Source organism: Puma concolor, chromosome C2 (genome assembly GCF_028749965.1).
Source record: "Puma concolor isolate L17-30 chromosome C2, mPumCon1.1.hap2, whole genome shotgun sequence".
In the NCBI taxonomy this organism is placed as follows: Eukaryota; Metazoa; Chordata; class Mammalia; order Carnivora; family Felidae; genus Puma; species Puma concolor.
In genome coordinates, this window is record NC_141675.1 from 64,442,348 (window position 1) to 64,457,612 (window position 15,265).

At 40.0% G+C, this 15,265-nt stretch overlaps 1 protein-coding gene across 8 annotated transcripts in view; it reads right to left on the minus strand.

Annotated features, from left to right (window-relative positions):
- The window catches only part of TNIK (TRAF2 and NCK interacting kinase), a 405,908-nt gene that overhangs the window by 151,884 nt on the left and 238,759 nt on the right, over nucleotides 1-15,265 (minus strand). For all 8 annotated transcript variants that reach the window (XM_086674716.1, XM_086674709.1, XM_086674712.1 and 5 more), the window contains exons 3-4: nucleotides 15,170-15,226; nucleotides 250-375 (exon numbers count right to left, since the gene is read on the minus strand). In XM_086674716.1, the coding sequence (XP_086530842.1) occupies nucleotides 250-375; nucleotides 15,170-15,226 (183 nt within the window). The remainder of the gene's footprint in view (nucleotides 1-249; nucleotides 376-15,169; nucleotides 15,227-15,265) is intronic.

Here is a 15,265-nt window from a genome sequence, read left to right on the forward strand (position 1 = left end):
CAGAGAACTTAACAACTGGCTTTAGGGATGGCCCACATTAAGGGGTAGAAGATAAAGATAGTTAAACAATGGAAGGTATTTAGGGAAATGGGAAAGAACCTTGAAAACACAATGTTATGGAAATTATGGGGCCAAGAGTTTCAAAGAAGGAGTTACTTAATCCAATTTAGTCATGAGGACAGAGAAATGAACCATTCGGCCCTGGTTGTTCTTCCTGTAAGTAAAGTAAATTTGGGTAGCACTACATACCCAAAGTTGGTCATCCATGCCTGGTGGGTTCTTTTTGATAAAAGCACCATAGTATGTAGCAATATTCCGGTGATGAGAATACTTCTTCAACATGTTAATTTCTTGTTTGATTTCTTCCTCTTCATCCTGTATTAGAATAATAAATATTATGTCATGAACAGCCACTGTGTTTAGTAGGATTCTGTTTTTCATCACCATCTATATCAACTACACAATAAATTCTTTCTTAAGTTTTATTCTTCTGTGGTGGTAAACAAGCATACTGGCTACAAAGAAAAACATCACAAGACATCAGATCGACAATCCTAGAGGCTCTTCTGTTTGTACAGCAAACAGGCAAAGTATGCAACCAGCTAGAAAGAAAAAGCTCATCCTTTCACCTGGAAAAGATCAAGGTAGACAGACTATTGAAATAAAATTCACTCTCGGCTTCTGGGAACTATGTCCACTGACTACCTATCACTGATCATATCTGATCAGTAGGAAAGATTGGGGAAAGGAAAAGAAATACAAGCTCTGACATTTAAAATTTGTTAGGTTCATTTTCTTTGAAGCCTACTTTTATTGAAGTAACTCACTGAAGATGATGAAAGTCAGCTGGGTAAGTTCCCTAGATCTGAAGAAGTTCACAAAACAGGGGAACTCATCTCACCTTCTGGAAACTAAACATAAAAAGAAAGGGGGAACGTGGCAGTGCCATGGATGTGAAAAGAGGTAACTCTCCTACAGACTAAGTTTCCTGATGTTCGGGTTTCATTCATTCTTAGTTTCACTTTGGAGTCCATCAACTTGGCCACTTTTGGAGGCCCTGGCACTATCGGTGGGGGGTGCATGTGCTCTCCCATAATTTTATTTTGATATGTACACATCAGTTGGATTTATTTCTGAGATTGGCGAGACAAAATTCCATCCCAGGAGAGTTATGTGAGATGTGCATTAGTAACAATTATCTCTGAGGGTAGGTTGTAACATCACCTTTACCTAAAGGCCGCCCGTGCTGTGTCCCTGTCTGTCCCCTTGCAGCTTGGGCTGCTTGGCCTCACTTCAGTCTCTACATTGTCAGGCCCTTCTGCGGTTTTCCATGTGATGACTTCTTTCCCCGCCTCTGGACACAGCTTTTACTCATTATTCCTAATCGAGCTTAAAGGGCCCTCCTCAGGATGTCTTCCCTATTTCTCTCAGGCCATGTCAAGTCCCCCCTGCTGTATCTTATCCACCTCCTACACTTCACACAGGCACCATATTTGTTGGTACTGGTGTGGAGATGTGTCATAATTGCTCTTCTACTCGACGCTCTTCATGGATTGTAAGCTCTCCTCTGCCTTCAGGTCTCAGTTCCAGAGTCCCTTCGCCAGCAAAGGTTTCTGATCTGTCTGACTTGGTTCTAGCCTCATGGATCATCACATGTGTCTTCCTTTGTAGCACCTACCAGAATTGCAATCTACACTTATCCGTCCTATCATTTGATTAAGGCCTCTCTTTCCTATCAGCCCGTACCAACTGTGAACACAGGAATGGTGCCTGCTTTTGCTCTCTGTAGCATGCCCAGCACCAGGCAAAGTGTCGGTGAACAAATACAAATAAAAGAGAGGACACCTGCAAGGACCCCGCTACTACAGTGGCATCAGGGGTACTTGAGAGGAAACGGTGAGGGTGAGATGAGAAAAGTGCTGACATTTCTTCATCATGAGAAAATAAGTTTTAGTGAAAAACAATGGAGATTTGCAAACCCAGGAGAGTGAAGCCTCTTACATGTCACAAGTCTTAACAAAATCAAAGACTAACTGATCTCAAAGTAGAACATACGATTGAGGTGCTGAGCTAAGGAGAAGCATGTGGCCCCAACATTGAGGAGGGGAGTCCAGGAGTGAGGGGCTGGGACAGTGGCTGAGGGAAGGGATGGCATCCGATGACCAATGGATTCTTCCCTGCAGCTATGGGAGACTACCTACACATTCACTGTAGCCTGAGGACAGACTGACCTTCACAGACCTTCTACTTGTTGAAGGGCCCCTGTAGCATGCCTCAAATGTCTTACTATGGTGCAGATTAAGCTATTTTAAACTTACCATGTGGGCCGAATAATTGTGGATGAATGCAGGATGTGAGCATATGTACTTTAGGGAAGCCCAAACAGAAGGAGGAAAACAAACCTGAGGGTTTCTGTGAGCAGCCTGTTATCGACAGCTGCTTCCATTAAAGAGGCAACTACCTGGGGCAGTGAAACACCAATCACTTTCCAATGGCAGCCTGCCAATCTCACCTTTGGTCATTCTTAGAGACAAGTTGGTTGTATAAGCATTGCTGCCGGCCTCCTAGGTTCTCAACAGGATGGAGGGTGATGTGGGACAATCCAAGAGGGCAGAAGTATCCTTTTTAAAAATGTTTGTTGGGGCGCCTGGGTGGCGCAGTCGGTTGAGCGTCCGACTTCAGCCAGGTCGCGATCTCGCGGTCCGTGAGTTCGAGCCCCACGTCGGGCTCTGGGCTGATGGCTCAGAGCCTGGAGCCTGTTTCTGATTCTGTGTCTCCCTCTCTCTCTGCCCCTCCCCCGTTCATGCTCTGTCTCTCTCTGTCCCAAAAAAATAAATAAACGTTAAAAAAAAAAAAAAAAAAATTAAAAAAAAAAAAATGTTTGTTTATTTATTTATTTTTGAGAGACAGAGAGCACAGCAGGGGAGGCACCGAGAGAGAGAGAGAGAGAGAGAGACAGAGAGGGAGAGAGAGAGAGAGAGAGAGAGAGAGAGAATCCGAAGCAGGCTCCAGGCTCCAAGCTGTCAGCACAGAGCCCGACGCGGGGCTCGAACCCACAAACCGTGAGATCGTGACCTGAGCTGAAGTCGGACGCTCAACTGACTGAGCCACCCAGATGCCCCAGGGGAAAAGTATCTTAAAAAGTTTACCATACTATTAAGAAAAACAGTTAAATAATAGTGTGATTCAATATATAATTAAATCCAAAATAAATAATACTGGAGATCGGAATGAAGGCAGCAAGTTCTCCATCACTTTGCAAAGGTAAACTGAGGCAATATGAAAATGAAGAAAGCATATGCACTGAGTCAGAAAAATGAGGGTCAGCAGATGGAGTGCATGTTCACTTTGGGCTCCACTCTTTTCTGGCTACATGGCCTTAGGGAAGCAACCTCACTTTTATTTTTATTTGTATTTTTTGAGTTTTATTTATTTAAGTTATCTCTACACCCAAAGTGGGGTTCGAACTCACAAACCTGAGATCAACAGTGGCATGCTCTTCCAACTGAGCCAGCCAGGCATCCCTAACCTAACTTTCAGAACTTAAGTTTTCTCATCTAGAATTACATACAGATTTATAATAGTATTGTATTATATGCCCAGTCTTTTGTGATATTTGAACGAAGTATGTTTGAGTTATAAATGCAAAATAAACACTGTTATTAATCTTGTCAACCAAAAAAATAAATACATAACAAGGGTGAAAGGGCAAGAATGGAAGTATCTTGAATTTTAGTTTAAACTGCACTGTTTCCAAACACAATTATGGAACCACTGTGGGTCATGGTTATGGAGCTCTAGCATAGAACCTTGATTTGGAGGTTGTATGACCTTGTAAGTGGGCGTGCATTTTATCAGGCCTTCAGGGCTACGGTTTATCCTGATTTCTAGTCTAGGGCAACGGTGGCAGCAAGTTAGGCAGTGGAACTGAAAAGCACACACGTACTAGTAACTATGAGAACTTATTCAACCATTCCATAAGCGGTCTACCCTCTCACAACACAGCTCATTGAAAAGGATGAGGTTACGATGGTTTCAAAAAGACAAAGATAACAACAGAGGCTAGAATTAGATTTCAAAGCTGTAAGAAAAGGATCTCTTCTGTTTTGTAAATGGGTTATTCTTATGTCTGAAGAATTAAGCAAAAGGATCAAGCTCACTGGGAAACAAATGAAAAAAAAAAGTAATGGTACTAAATTGTTACAAAGGTTACAAGGGAATAATTTTTAAAAGCCAAGTCCAAGATACTGGGAAGAACTATTACTTCAGTACTGATACTGCAAAATCTAGTCCAAGCTGATTCATTATGTACCCTCAGGCATTGCATAGATACTCTCTGGATATCAGCCATTTTCACCTGTGATTGAAAATAAGAATATCTATTTAAGCTGCCTCTCAGGGCTTGGAAAAAACTAAGTGCTTATTTAAGCATAGCTTTATTGTCAAAAGAAAGAAGATTGCTTTTTTCACAAGATCATGGGAATCTATTTATTGCTTAGTATTTGTGGTAGACTTGGACTGGGAGGGAGACAGAAAGGGAGTAGAAAGGCCAGGATATTCTGCAGCCTCCTTCATGAAGAAAGGGAGCCCATTAGTTCTTCTTTTTGTCTCTGGGCTCTGCCATGTGACCTGCTCTGGCCAATGGAACATTAGTAAATGTGCCCTAGCAGAGGCTGGAAAAGTACCTGTGCACTGGGGCATGCTCTCTCTTATTGCTGGCAGACAACTCTTCCATGTGAGAAGAAAGTGGTTTTCACATGCAAGGAAATGGATGCGTCCAGGAGATGCTTTTAAGCCACTGACTGCCTCTAATGACGATATCATATAACAATATGATACCAGGGTTATAAAACATAGCCAAAGCCCACCTCCACTATGTCCCAGAAACTGTGTGTGTTATCTTATTTCATACTCAAAAGAGCTCTATTAAGTAGATGATTTAACGATCCCATTTTACAAGTGAGGAAAATGAATTTCACAGAGGTTAAGTAACCCCCAAGTTCATTCGTATTTTAAATGTCAGAGCTAAGATTCAAAGCAAGATTCCTCTGACTCCAAAGCCAGTGCTCTTAATTCTCTACTGAAAACTCCAGTTACCCATGGTGATAAAACAAAAGCTGCTAATCATGAAAGAAGTGTCTGGGAACATTTCAAGCCAGGGATGAAGAGAAACGCGCCTTTGGTCCTCCAATTAAAGAAGCTTGTTAACACACAATAGTATTTGCTTATGAATGATATCAAGGGATAAAAGAGGGATTTTAAGTTGCATATTTAATACATGGGGAATATACTTTAAGCACCTACACTATGCTAGGATTTAAAAATGGAATTAATAAGGCATTTAATATTAGTGTGCTCTATAACAAAGAGTTTGCCCAACATTTAGCTCTCAATCCATGGAACAAGAGTAAAACTGCATAACTTATAATAATCCAAGGGACGGGTCAGTTTCAATTCAGAAGTATGAGATGTATAGACTGGTAAGTGCCACTACACCCTAGGCATATGGGCATCAGGTAGAACCACTTCTGCTCCTGCTCAACCAGTCCTGCTTTCCATAGCACTTGTTGGCATTAGGCAGTTGTTTGTATTAATTTTCCTATCATTCTCAACTCAACTGTTGACAGAATATGACATGAAGTTGAAGATAATTTATTGTTAAAGAATCAGAGACTATTAGAATTTAAAGGGGTTGTTGACATTTTCCAGAATGTACGTTTTAAAATAATTTGTAATAGTGAAATCCTTTCCTCCAATAGAAATTTTATTCAGGATGCCAACAAATATAGCATCAACAAAAACTAGACTTTTAAAATCAGTAACATTTATTTTTGTGAGTGTAACTATGCGATATCTAGTTATAAAATTAATCAATGACAACAAAGAAGCTGTTTTAGTGAATACGTTAGATGTTTGAAAGAAATATAAAGTCCCACATCAGCTTCAGTATCTCATTAATTTTCAGTTTTGTTTTGTTTCCAAGGCATAGAAAAAACAAGATAAGTAATTGCAAATTTCTCTTTTTAAACAGAAAACTCTGAAATTTCAGTGGAAATTCTTCTTCCTGAATGAAATTGTGCACACGAACGGAGTAACTTAGCAGTACAAATTAAGAGGCTGCCATTTTCCAGTGTGTTTGTTGGTATATAACATACAGTTTGAGGTTTGTTTTGTCACAGTTTATTAAACATGAATATATATTAAAAATTAGATAATATTTAAGCATGTACGGATCTCGTAAAATTATCTCAAGGTGGGGTTATGCACCTGTAAACTGTATTTTTATACATTGAAGGAAACAAACCCAGAATGGTCCAATGACCTAAGCCTTGAGAGAACTGGGACTTTGCTTGACATTCTGTAGGCAGTGCCTGGATTTGCTGTATATGTTAGTCTTGAGCTAATGAATGCATTCAATAAACATTTAACTCCCTACTGTACCCCAGGCACAGTGCTAAATGCTAATAATATAATAATACAACAATGGGCACCATGGATTCAAGCTCTGCCACAATGAAACTTAACTATAGGCTAGTGGGGAACACTGATGGAAATCAAAGAATGACACAGATGCATGAACAGTCACAAACAGGAGAGGTATGGATAGCTAATCTAATTGGAGGCATCAGGGGAGACAGCACCAAGAATTTCAAGTTTGGGCTGAATTCTGAAGGTCTTGTCGGGGGTACCCAGTTGGGAAGAAAGAAAAAAAGTGTGACATGGTGTGACTATGGAGGGAACCAATTTTCGTGCAGAAAAATAGTGACTGCCAAAGCCCTATAGATGGAAGGGGTACAGCATGTTGTCTTCTATAGGAATTGTTGGTACCATGGAGAGAAAAAGGAAAGATGTCGGCAAGAGACACTGTGATAATAATAATATGCACTGAACATACTGTTCTACATGTTGTTCTCAAAAACTTTCTTTATAAATAACTATGCTTACTTCTCTTATAAGAGAGGGGGTGTGATCCACAAGGCAAGGTTAAGCAACATGCTCAGGGTAAGGGAGCCCTGAAATGTCAAACTAGAATATACCCAGATGAAACAATCTACAGTGCTCTTCTTTCCCATGAGGCTAACCTGCTCTCTTGCTGGGAAATTTCTCTTGCTGGGAAATGCTGTCCCTTAGAGATCCAGCTAGCACAGCCTGATGTGCATTTTTCTTATACCCAAGCTTCCACTAATGATGGCTCCTTATAAAACCATGAATTAAAAAAAATAATAATAAATAAAGACCCTTGATCAAGTTAACACAGAAGTAAATGAGTTTTACTCCTGGTAGTGTTGTCACTAACTTGCCTCAAGTCTTACATAAATGAGGTGACTTATATCCTCAGGGACCCTGCACCTATAATTCAGGTAACAGCTCACAGGAATTGGAATGAGTCTTACCTGATGGTATAAACAGTATAATTGATAATGCCTCCCCTTTGTGTTTTGGTTACCAGGAAAAAATAATTTTCTAGTTTTCTGTGGCTTATCATTTGGATTTGTTTTTCTTTTATCTGGTTTTCTACTCTTTATAGTTTCTCTGGTCTCTTGTTTTCACATATATATTATCATTTTGTATAGCATCTACTATGCCCCAGGTTCTAGGTTAGCGAGCCCTGCAGGAGGTACAGAGATGAAAACTGCACAGTTTCCATTCCTGGCTCATTAAAGTCAGTAGGCTTTAAATGAGAGAGGACTTTCCATAAAGGGAACACAAGGGGTGAGCTTCAAGTCACTGGGAAGAGAGCCAACATATTGATGGGGAAGTCAAGCCACAAAAGAAAAAAGTGCCCAATAAGAGAGAACCTGATAAAGTCCAAAGGTGGACATACATATGAAATGGAAATGTGCTGGCAGCACAGAGGAGGGGGTGAACGTACAGAAGGAGACCCCACAGTCTGCTACCGAAGAGCCTGGTTGCAAACCTGGATTTGAATAGCACGCTCGATGATCCAGGTACTCCTCATACCTCTGTGTGCCAACATCCTCCCCTACACGTATCTCAACTTCACTAGGGGCATAAGAGAATTAACTATAATTTTGACCAAATGCTTAGAGGTACACAAATGAAAGGCACTACTGAATACAAACCATAATGATGTACAAATATTTTTAAAAATGAGTGAGCCTCATTGTTCACCCTCATTAGTTTGGGGGCATAGACAGTAGTTTTCAGGGTCATTCTTTGCTCTTAAGGAATCTGTCTGACATGCGTGCATACATATATGACAAGTCTATACACCCAGTGTGCATGCACGTGTGCAGAGACCTGGACAGACATAAGCCACCAAAAGGGGGATAGTCTGTAGGCAAGACAGGGGGAGATGCTGAAATGTGCAGGCAGTGGGCAGCTCAGCTTGTTCATTTTTAGAGCTCTAGAAGCTTTCTAAGTTCCAAATGCTGTATACCATACAGAACTGATGCACTAAATATAGCCTCCAAGGTAAAAGGTATTATGGACACAAAAATAACATGTTTATCTTTTCTTTGTTAAAAGTTCTCATCATGTGCTTTATCAGATGATCTGTCTGCTAAAGATGCCTACCTGAAAAGCCCCAAAGGAGAAGTCCCAAAGAGGCGTCCAGAGGGGTCTCTGAAGCAGAAGAGTGTGGGCTGGGGATTCCTAGGCTTTGTTGAACCCACCTGAGAGTGAGACTCCTAGAGCTGAGAATGCCCTTCTCCCAGCCCTAGTAACACAAAACTGAGATCTACTCATCCTCGGATCTCACTTACCTGTCACTTTATCAGGAAACATACTAGCCACCCGGATAGATTCGTTTCCTCTTAAATTCTCTCTTAATACCCTCTGTACAGTCCTTAGAAGCTAATCAAAACTGTGATTAAGTAATTGTTTGGCTATTTTTCATGTCTTTTATACATGTTGGAATGTAAGATTCCAGAAGACAGAGCCTGTGTCTGTTCTACTCACTGCTATCAGTCCAGAACATAGCACACCCTTTCATTCTTAAATGAATGAATAATTATGGTTTCAATCTTCGGCTTCTAGAATCTAGCTATATACATTCTCTCCTAGATCCTGCTCTATAGTAGGTCATTTGGTACATGCTCGGGGTGAGACATTGTTCAGGGTAAGACTAATAACTCTGTAATTGAGGTGATGAAGACAGGGCTGATTCAAACCATTTACACACATCAACAAGAGACTAACCCGGGGATGGTGCACAGTTCACAGCATAGGCTGCCATCTCCACACTATCATCTACTAATGACAGAAGTTCAATGCATGCTCTAAACTCTTCTTTCCATTCCTATCGACTGCCCCATTCAGGAATTCACTGTATCTTACCAGGGCTAATAATTAAGATAATTTATTGAGGACCTGTTATGTGCCAAGCACCAGATATTATATCATTTTAGCCTCAGTATAAGTTTGTGATGTCTGTATTTCCAGCCAACACATAAGAAAAATGAGACTCATGGGGTGCCTGGGTGGCTCAGTTGGTTAAGTGTCCAACTCTTGATTTTGGCTCAGGTCATGATCTCATGGTTTGTGAGTTCAAGCCTCACATCAGGTTGTATGCCGAGAGCACAGAGCCTGCTTGGGATTCTCTCTCTCCCTCCATCTCTGCCCCTTTCCCCCCCAAGGTCATTGTCAGTAAGGAGGTAGTAGGTGATCTCAGCTCTACCTGAGTCTGCAGGCCATGCTCCACGGATACTCCCTCATCTTTCATTCCTAAAACAGGGCTGTGGGGAGAGTGGACACACCTTAACTGGCTGACTTTGAATTCCAACTATGCCATTTACTATCTGTGGGGCTTGGGCAAGTTACTTAGGCTCTTCGTGCTTTTAATTACTCATTTGTAAAATGAACACAGTAGCAGTGTCTGCTAATGGGAGTTGTTTCGAGGATTAAACAGACTAATATATGTTGTATTAAGTAAAACAGTGCTTGGCATATGATAAGTACTCAGCCATTTTTATTTTGACCATGGATGTTGTTGTTATGAGTATTATTAATAATGTTATGTTCTGTGCTACCAATCGCTCCCCTGAACAGTCTCTCTTTGGGAGAGAGGAACGAAACGTGCTTGTAGCAGTATGTACCCTGACTCTTCAAAACAATCCGGATGAAAAGATTTTTTTTTTTTTGGTCCAGTTTTAGCCAACATTAACTATGGGCAAAGCCCTCTACCAGAGGCTCCAGGGAGACCACTTCCTTACCCTTCAAAGAAGGATGGAGGCTGGTCATAAGCTTCAGCCACAGGAATTCAGTAAGCAGGACTGAAATAGGAACTCAGTCAAACAGGGTTTAAAATGGATCCTCCCAGTAGACAATCCCATCACATTAATTTACTGTTCAACTTCTGGCTCCCACATTGGCTCTTGCACTGGTTTGGGGGAAAGGACCAGGACGTATAGCATCCCATCCCTGGTTTTAAAAAAAAAGTTTATATTTCTTTTATATATTGTATTTTTGCCTAAGAGGATGTGATCAAAATGTTCTATTGGGAAAACAGAAAGTTTGAAAACCATGTAAAATCCTGTCATGCTATTTATTTCCTTCATGACCTGGCCCTACCTTGTCCAGAAGGATCTTGTATCATTCTCTCCTCAGCCCTTTTGAAACTAAATCATGTAATAGTTTCCAGAATATACTTCAATGCTATTTCAGCCTCCATGCCTTGGCACAGGCTGTCTCCTTGGCCAGGAATATCTGTCTGATTGTCCTTCCTGGGCTTAATTACTCTACCTCACTGTCAATATCAAACTTTATAAGTAGATTGGTTCATGAATTTTATAATTTTATTATAAAATGGATTCGTTTCACTTATAAATATTTGGGGCGAGGTTGTATAATTGTGAGTTCCCCTGCAGGCAAAGGAGCACTTTTTCATCTTTGAATTTCCAGTGCCCATCAGAAACTCAGTTTTCAGTAAATGTTTATTGAATATATTAATGGGAAAAAAACACACAGTAAATTAAACACTAAATGCCCTTCTGTGTTAATTGGAGACCTATAGCAATGTGGTTGAGATGATGGATTTCAAGGATACAGTTAAATCGCTCAGGCTGAAATAGTCACCCCACCATGTACACGTTACATTGAGCCAGACACTTAATAAGCCCGGTCTTCTCATCTCTGTAATGGCGCTGCTAATGGAAGTTGTTTTGTAGGTTACTGAAAGGATTAAATAATCAGAATATAGAAGGTGCTTGAAAGAGTCTGGCTCGTAATAATCACTCCCACAGTGTTAGTTACCATTATTATTATTTCTGGCTGCAACATAACAAAGGCACTTAGAGAGGCACTTGAGAACCAAATCAGTTTTAAGCACATCCACTGCAATGGTATTTGATAGCACAGTGCTGCAATTCTCCCGGTTTTACCTACTCAGCATCCTTCCCACCCTTTCCTCAAATATCTCTCGTGTTTTTCTTTCGTGAATCGTCCTTTCATGAATCATCCAGCCCTTGGTCCCTGTAGCTTCCAGGGCCAGGCACCCAATCCAGATATGGAAGAAGGAAACAAGGGTTGGCTCAGGAATAGGGACGTGACCCAAGCTGCGCCACTGATATTCAGACTGGCACTTTGCTGGGACTAACAATAATGAAGTAATTAGAACATGAGCCTGGACCTGTTGGTGGGAGGAAAGCAGAGCACAAAGATAGAGAGAGCCAACATTCCTAATCACACTATGTGACTTCCAATAATTTCCATTTTCAGCTTCATTTGGTTTGAGGGGGGCTTTGGTACTACACCCCACAGTGTCCTGAGCAATAGGATCAGAACCAGTCATTGTAAAGGTGAAAGCCTATGGCATTAAGTTATTATCTCCTTAAGTCCTGTGTGGGCTTCAAGGTATCATTGTAAAGGGACTGGTTTACACCAGGAATCTTTCTCCAAATGAAAATGAGAATCATTTACGGGGTGATCAAAGACCACAGTCTCTTCACATATGGTGGCCAGAAAGCAGCAAATCTAAAAGCCTAGAGAAGTGCCCCTCTGACTTTCACGAATCTGGAGTTCCTTGAGGAGCTTGTAGAAAAGGCAGGTTCTGAGGGTCCCCCAGGACCCTTTCTCATGAAGACCACCAGAGGGCTGACAGTTCACTGAAGCTAGTGGTCCACTTTGAGAAATGTTGTTTAGATATTGTAGGCAAATCTAGAGTACACAAACCCAGCTGGGAAGGAATCCCCAGAAAGCTGCGAAATGAAGAAATTCTCATAATTATTTCAGGAACTAAAACAACTTCAAAGACTGAGTCTGAGTCGAAGTACTAATTCTGAAGCAAATATTGGCAATTTTGGAAGTGTCTCGGCATTAAAACCAGAAGAGCAGAAGCATTATATCCAGTTCTCTTTGTGGCTATTTTCTATTAAAAAAAAAAAAGAAAGTGGTGTAGAATAAAAACAATAATTTAAAAATTGATTTCAAGCTTATGGTTTTATCAATTTCATTACAATAAACTATAGTAACTTTGCAGTAGATCACTGCAGACAATTAACAAAGACGACCTTTGAGAATTCATCTCCATTTTTAACAGAGCAGCTATAATGAGCGCAATTATAATAATTGGTAAGAAGCGTTTGCAGCATTCCATAATACACAAAAGACAACATGGCAAAATGAAATAGATTGTTTTCTGAGGATACCACACAAATTCCACAAAGGAAATCATACACTGACTGTAGTGTGTAAGGGGGTGATACAAAAGTCATTTGATGCTGTATCAGACACTGAGGGAAATAAGAAAACTATCTCCTGATGTGCTATCCATATTTATCTTTGATAAAGCATCAATGGTTACAAAATAGTCAATGATGTGCCTGAATCAGGGAAACTACTCAGCCTTTTCAACAAGGGTTCCCTTAGAAAATTAAGCCTAAATAACATAAAGCATACATTGTATGCAACGGATCGACTCCCTATGTGCTGGCAACAGCCTTAGCTCTGTATCATCCTCCGGAGAATTGAGAAAAGAGACTCCCAAGTTATTTTCTGTTGAGCTTCGCTATCTTGTGGAACCCGGTTTAAAAGGGCTAACTGACACTCCTTAAACTGAGAATACATACGATGGGATAAAAAGCTGTGTTGATTCCAAAGCAAGGTGCTCTAACAATAGTCAGTGGTTCTTCAAGCAACTTGAAGTCTCAAAAATAGAACCAGAAACTAGAAAAGTAATATCGAGTGCTCTCAAGTCATACTTTGCGCATCAACATACAGCTTTGTGCGCTGAGATTAATGATGTCAATGGAAATCAACTGTCGGTTCCACAGAGCCACACAACGGAACTTTGCAGCATGAATGTCTTGGACCCCACCCACAACCAGCAATTGTTAAACTGCCAAGTGCATCACATTATGTGAAGATCCTATTCAACCCAGGGAAAATATAGTAGTATGACTTCAGCAGAATTGCAAAACAAATTGACTTGTTTTGTGGTAAACACTTTGCAAAGGGTTTACAAACTTATAATGGGTTTCCGTGTAGATACTGATAGTACCTGATCTTGACTTTTGTGTCAGATTTGCTAACTGACCACACCAGTATCCATTCTCCCTTCCTGCCTGACTATCAGAACCTGGATTTTTAACTGCACATATTGGGAGAATAAAAGACTACATTTCCCAGTTTCCCTTGCAGCTAGGTACACCCAATGAAAGCAGAAGTTAAGTAGAAATGTTGTACACAAGTAGACACGATTTTAGTGGAAGGAGCTCTTTTCTGTACCCTTCTGCTCCCACCCACTCACTCTTCTTTTCTTGCCGCCAAAGAATGTGATCAATTGAAATCTGACAACCACCTTGAACCATGGAAGTGACCTTTAGGGTGGAAGACACTTGGTCACACTGTTGCCATACATCCCTGGGCTATAGATTCCAGACTCCTTTAACATGAGACAGCAAGACACTTGCATTGTGCTCCGGCCTTTGTTATTTTGAGTTTTCTGTTTCAAGTGGCAGAATCTAAACCTAATTCATATAGTCTACATGCAATTTCTTATTCCGTAAAGGCCAGGTGAACTAATAAACTAGTAGGGATTAAGTATCTGAACTGGTTTGCAACCTCTGAAATTTGAATAATGTATTTAAAAAATAAAATAAATAAATGAAAGGACAAATGAAAGGGAGTAGTACTTTATCAAAGTGCCAATAAACATGGGAACGATTTTTTGCCACTGAAAGGTATCTATAATTTAAAGATGAATTCAGATCATTAATAAGTAAGGAAAGGAAGGCAGTACGAAGTGTGGTATAAATGAACATTAGCGAAATTAGTATTACGGTAGACAGTGTATCATATAATGTATACTTATCAAAGGTAACAAACTAGGCCAGAAAAGATATATATAGATTGAAGTCTGTCTGACAAACAGATATATTGTGTGCCTTTTTAAAATTTGTATGTTGGTTCTTGGTATCTTCATGTGGTTCATTCATTCTGTGTCTATTTACATCAAATAAACCACTTCTGGGCCAAATGGAAGACTTTGGTCTTTTAGCTTTTATGTACAGCAAGCAGACATCTTAGAAAAATCCCCAGAACAATAGAAAATTATTAACATATTTTTGATGTCCGGTGTGTGTTTTCAAGTCTGATTTTTGCTCTGTACTCTCAAAAAGGCATTAAAATATTTTAAATAGCCGCAGCAAAAAGATTGAAAGCAAAAGATTGTATTTAAAATAAAGTCTATTCCTTTTGATCATCCAGGCAGAAATTTTGTTTCAGTGTTGCTCCATAATAACAAGAATTTTTGGTTATTTGGTCAATAACTTCGAGGAGGGAAATGTTTATGTTAAATATCCTACTAGGATTTTAGAGCTACCCAAACTCTTATCTACTCCAGCGTTAGGTGGACCTTTGGGAAAACTGTTAAGACCCATCTCTTCTGTGTAATCTCTGTATTATTCTTTTAATACCTTCAAATCCGTGTTCTGTCTTCATATGCAAATATCCTTGGTTGTGTTTATGTAAATTTTGGAAACACATTATTTGCTCTACATAAGGCAGTGTGTAGGTTTCTAATTTAATTAGAATGGTTTATCCCTGGTCTTCTCAGTCAGATGCTGAATACTCTTACTGCTCTATGTTAAGCTCAGTGGGGAAATATCTTAGATGTTTAAGAAGATTCTATTTCTGAAAAATGATTTTTTCACTAATTTCTCTATCATAACTATATAGCTACTGAGATGGCAAAATAAAGATACGTTACCCCTGTGACATCCATAACCTTAATGGCTGCAAGCTGGCCCGTTTTAACATGACGACCCTGTAAAGAAAAAAAGTAATAATAGAAGACTTTAGTTCT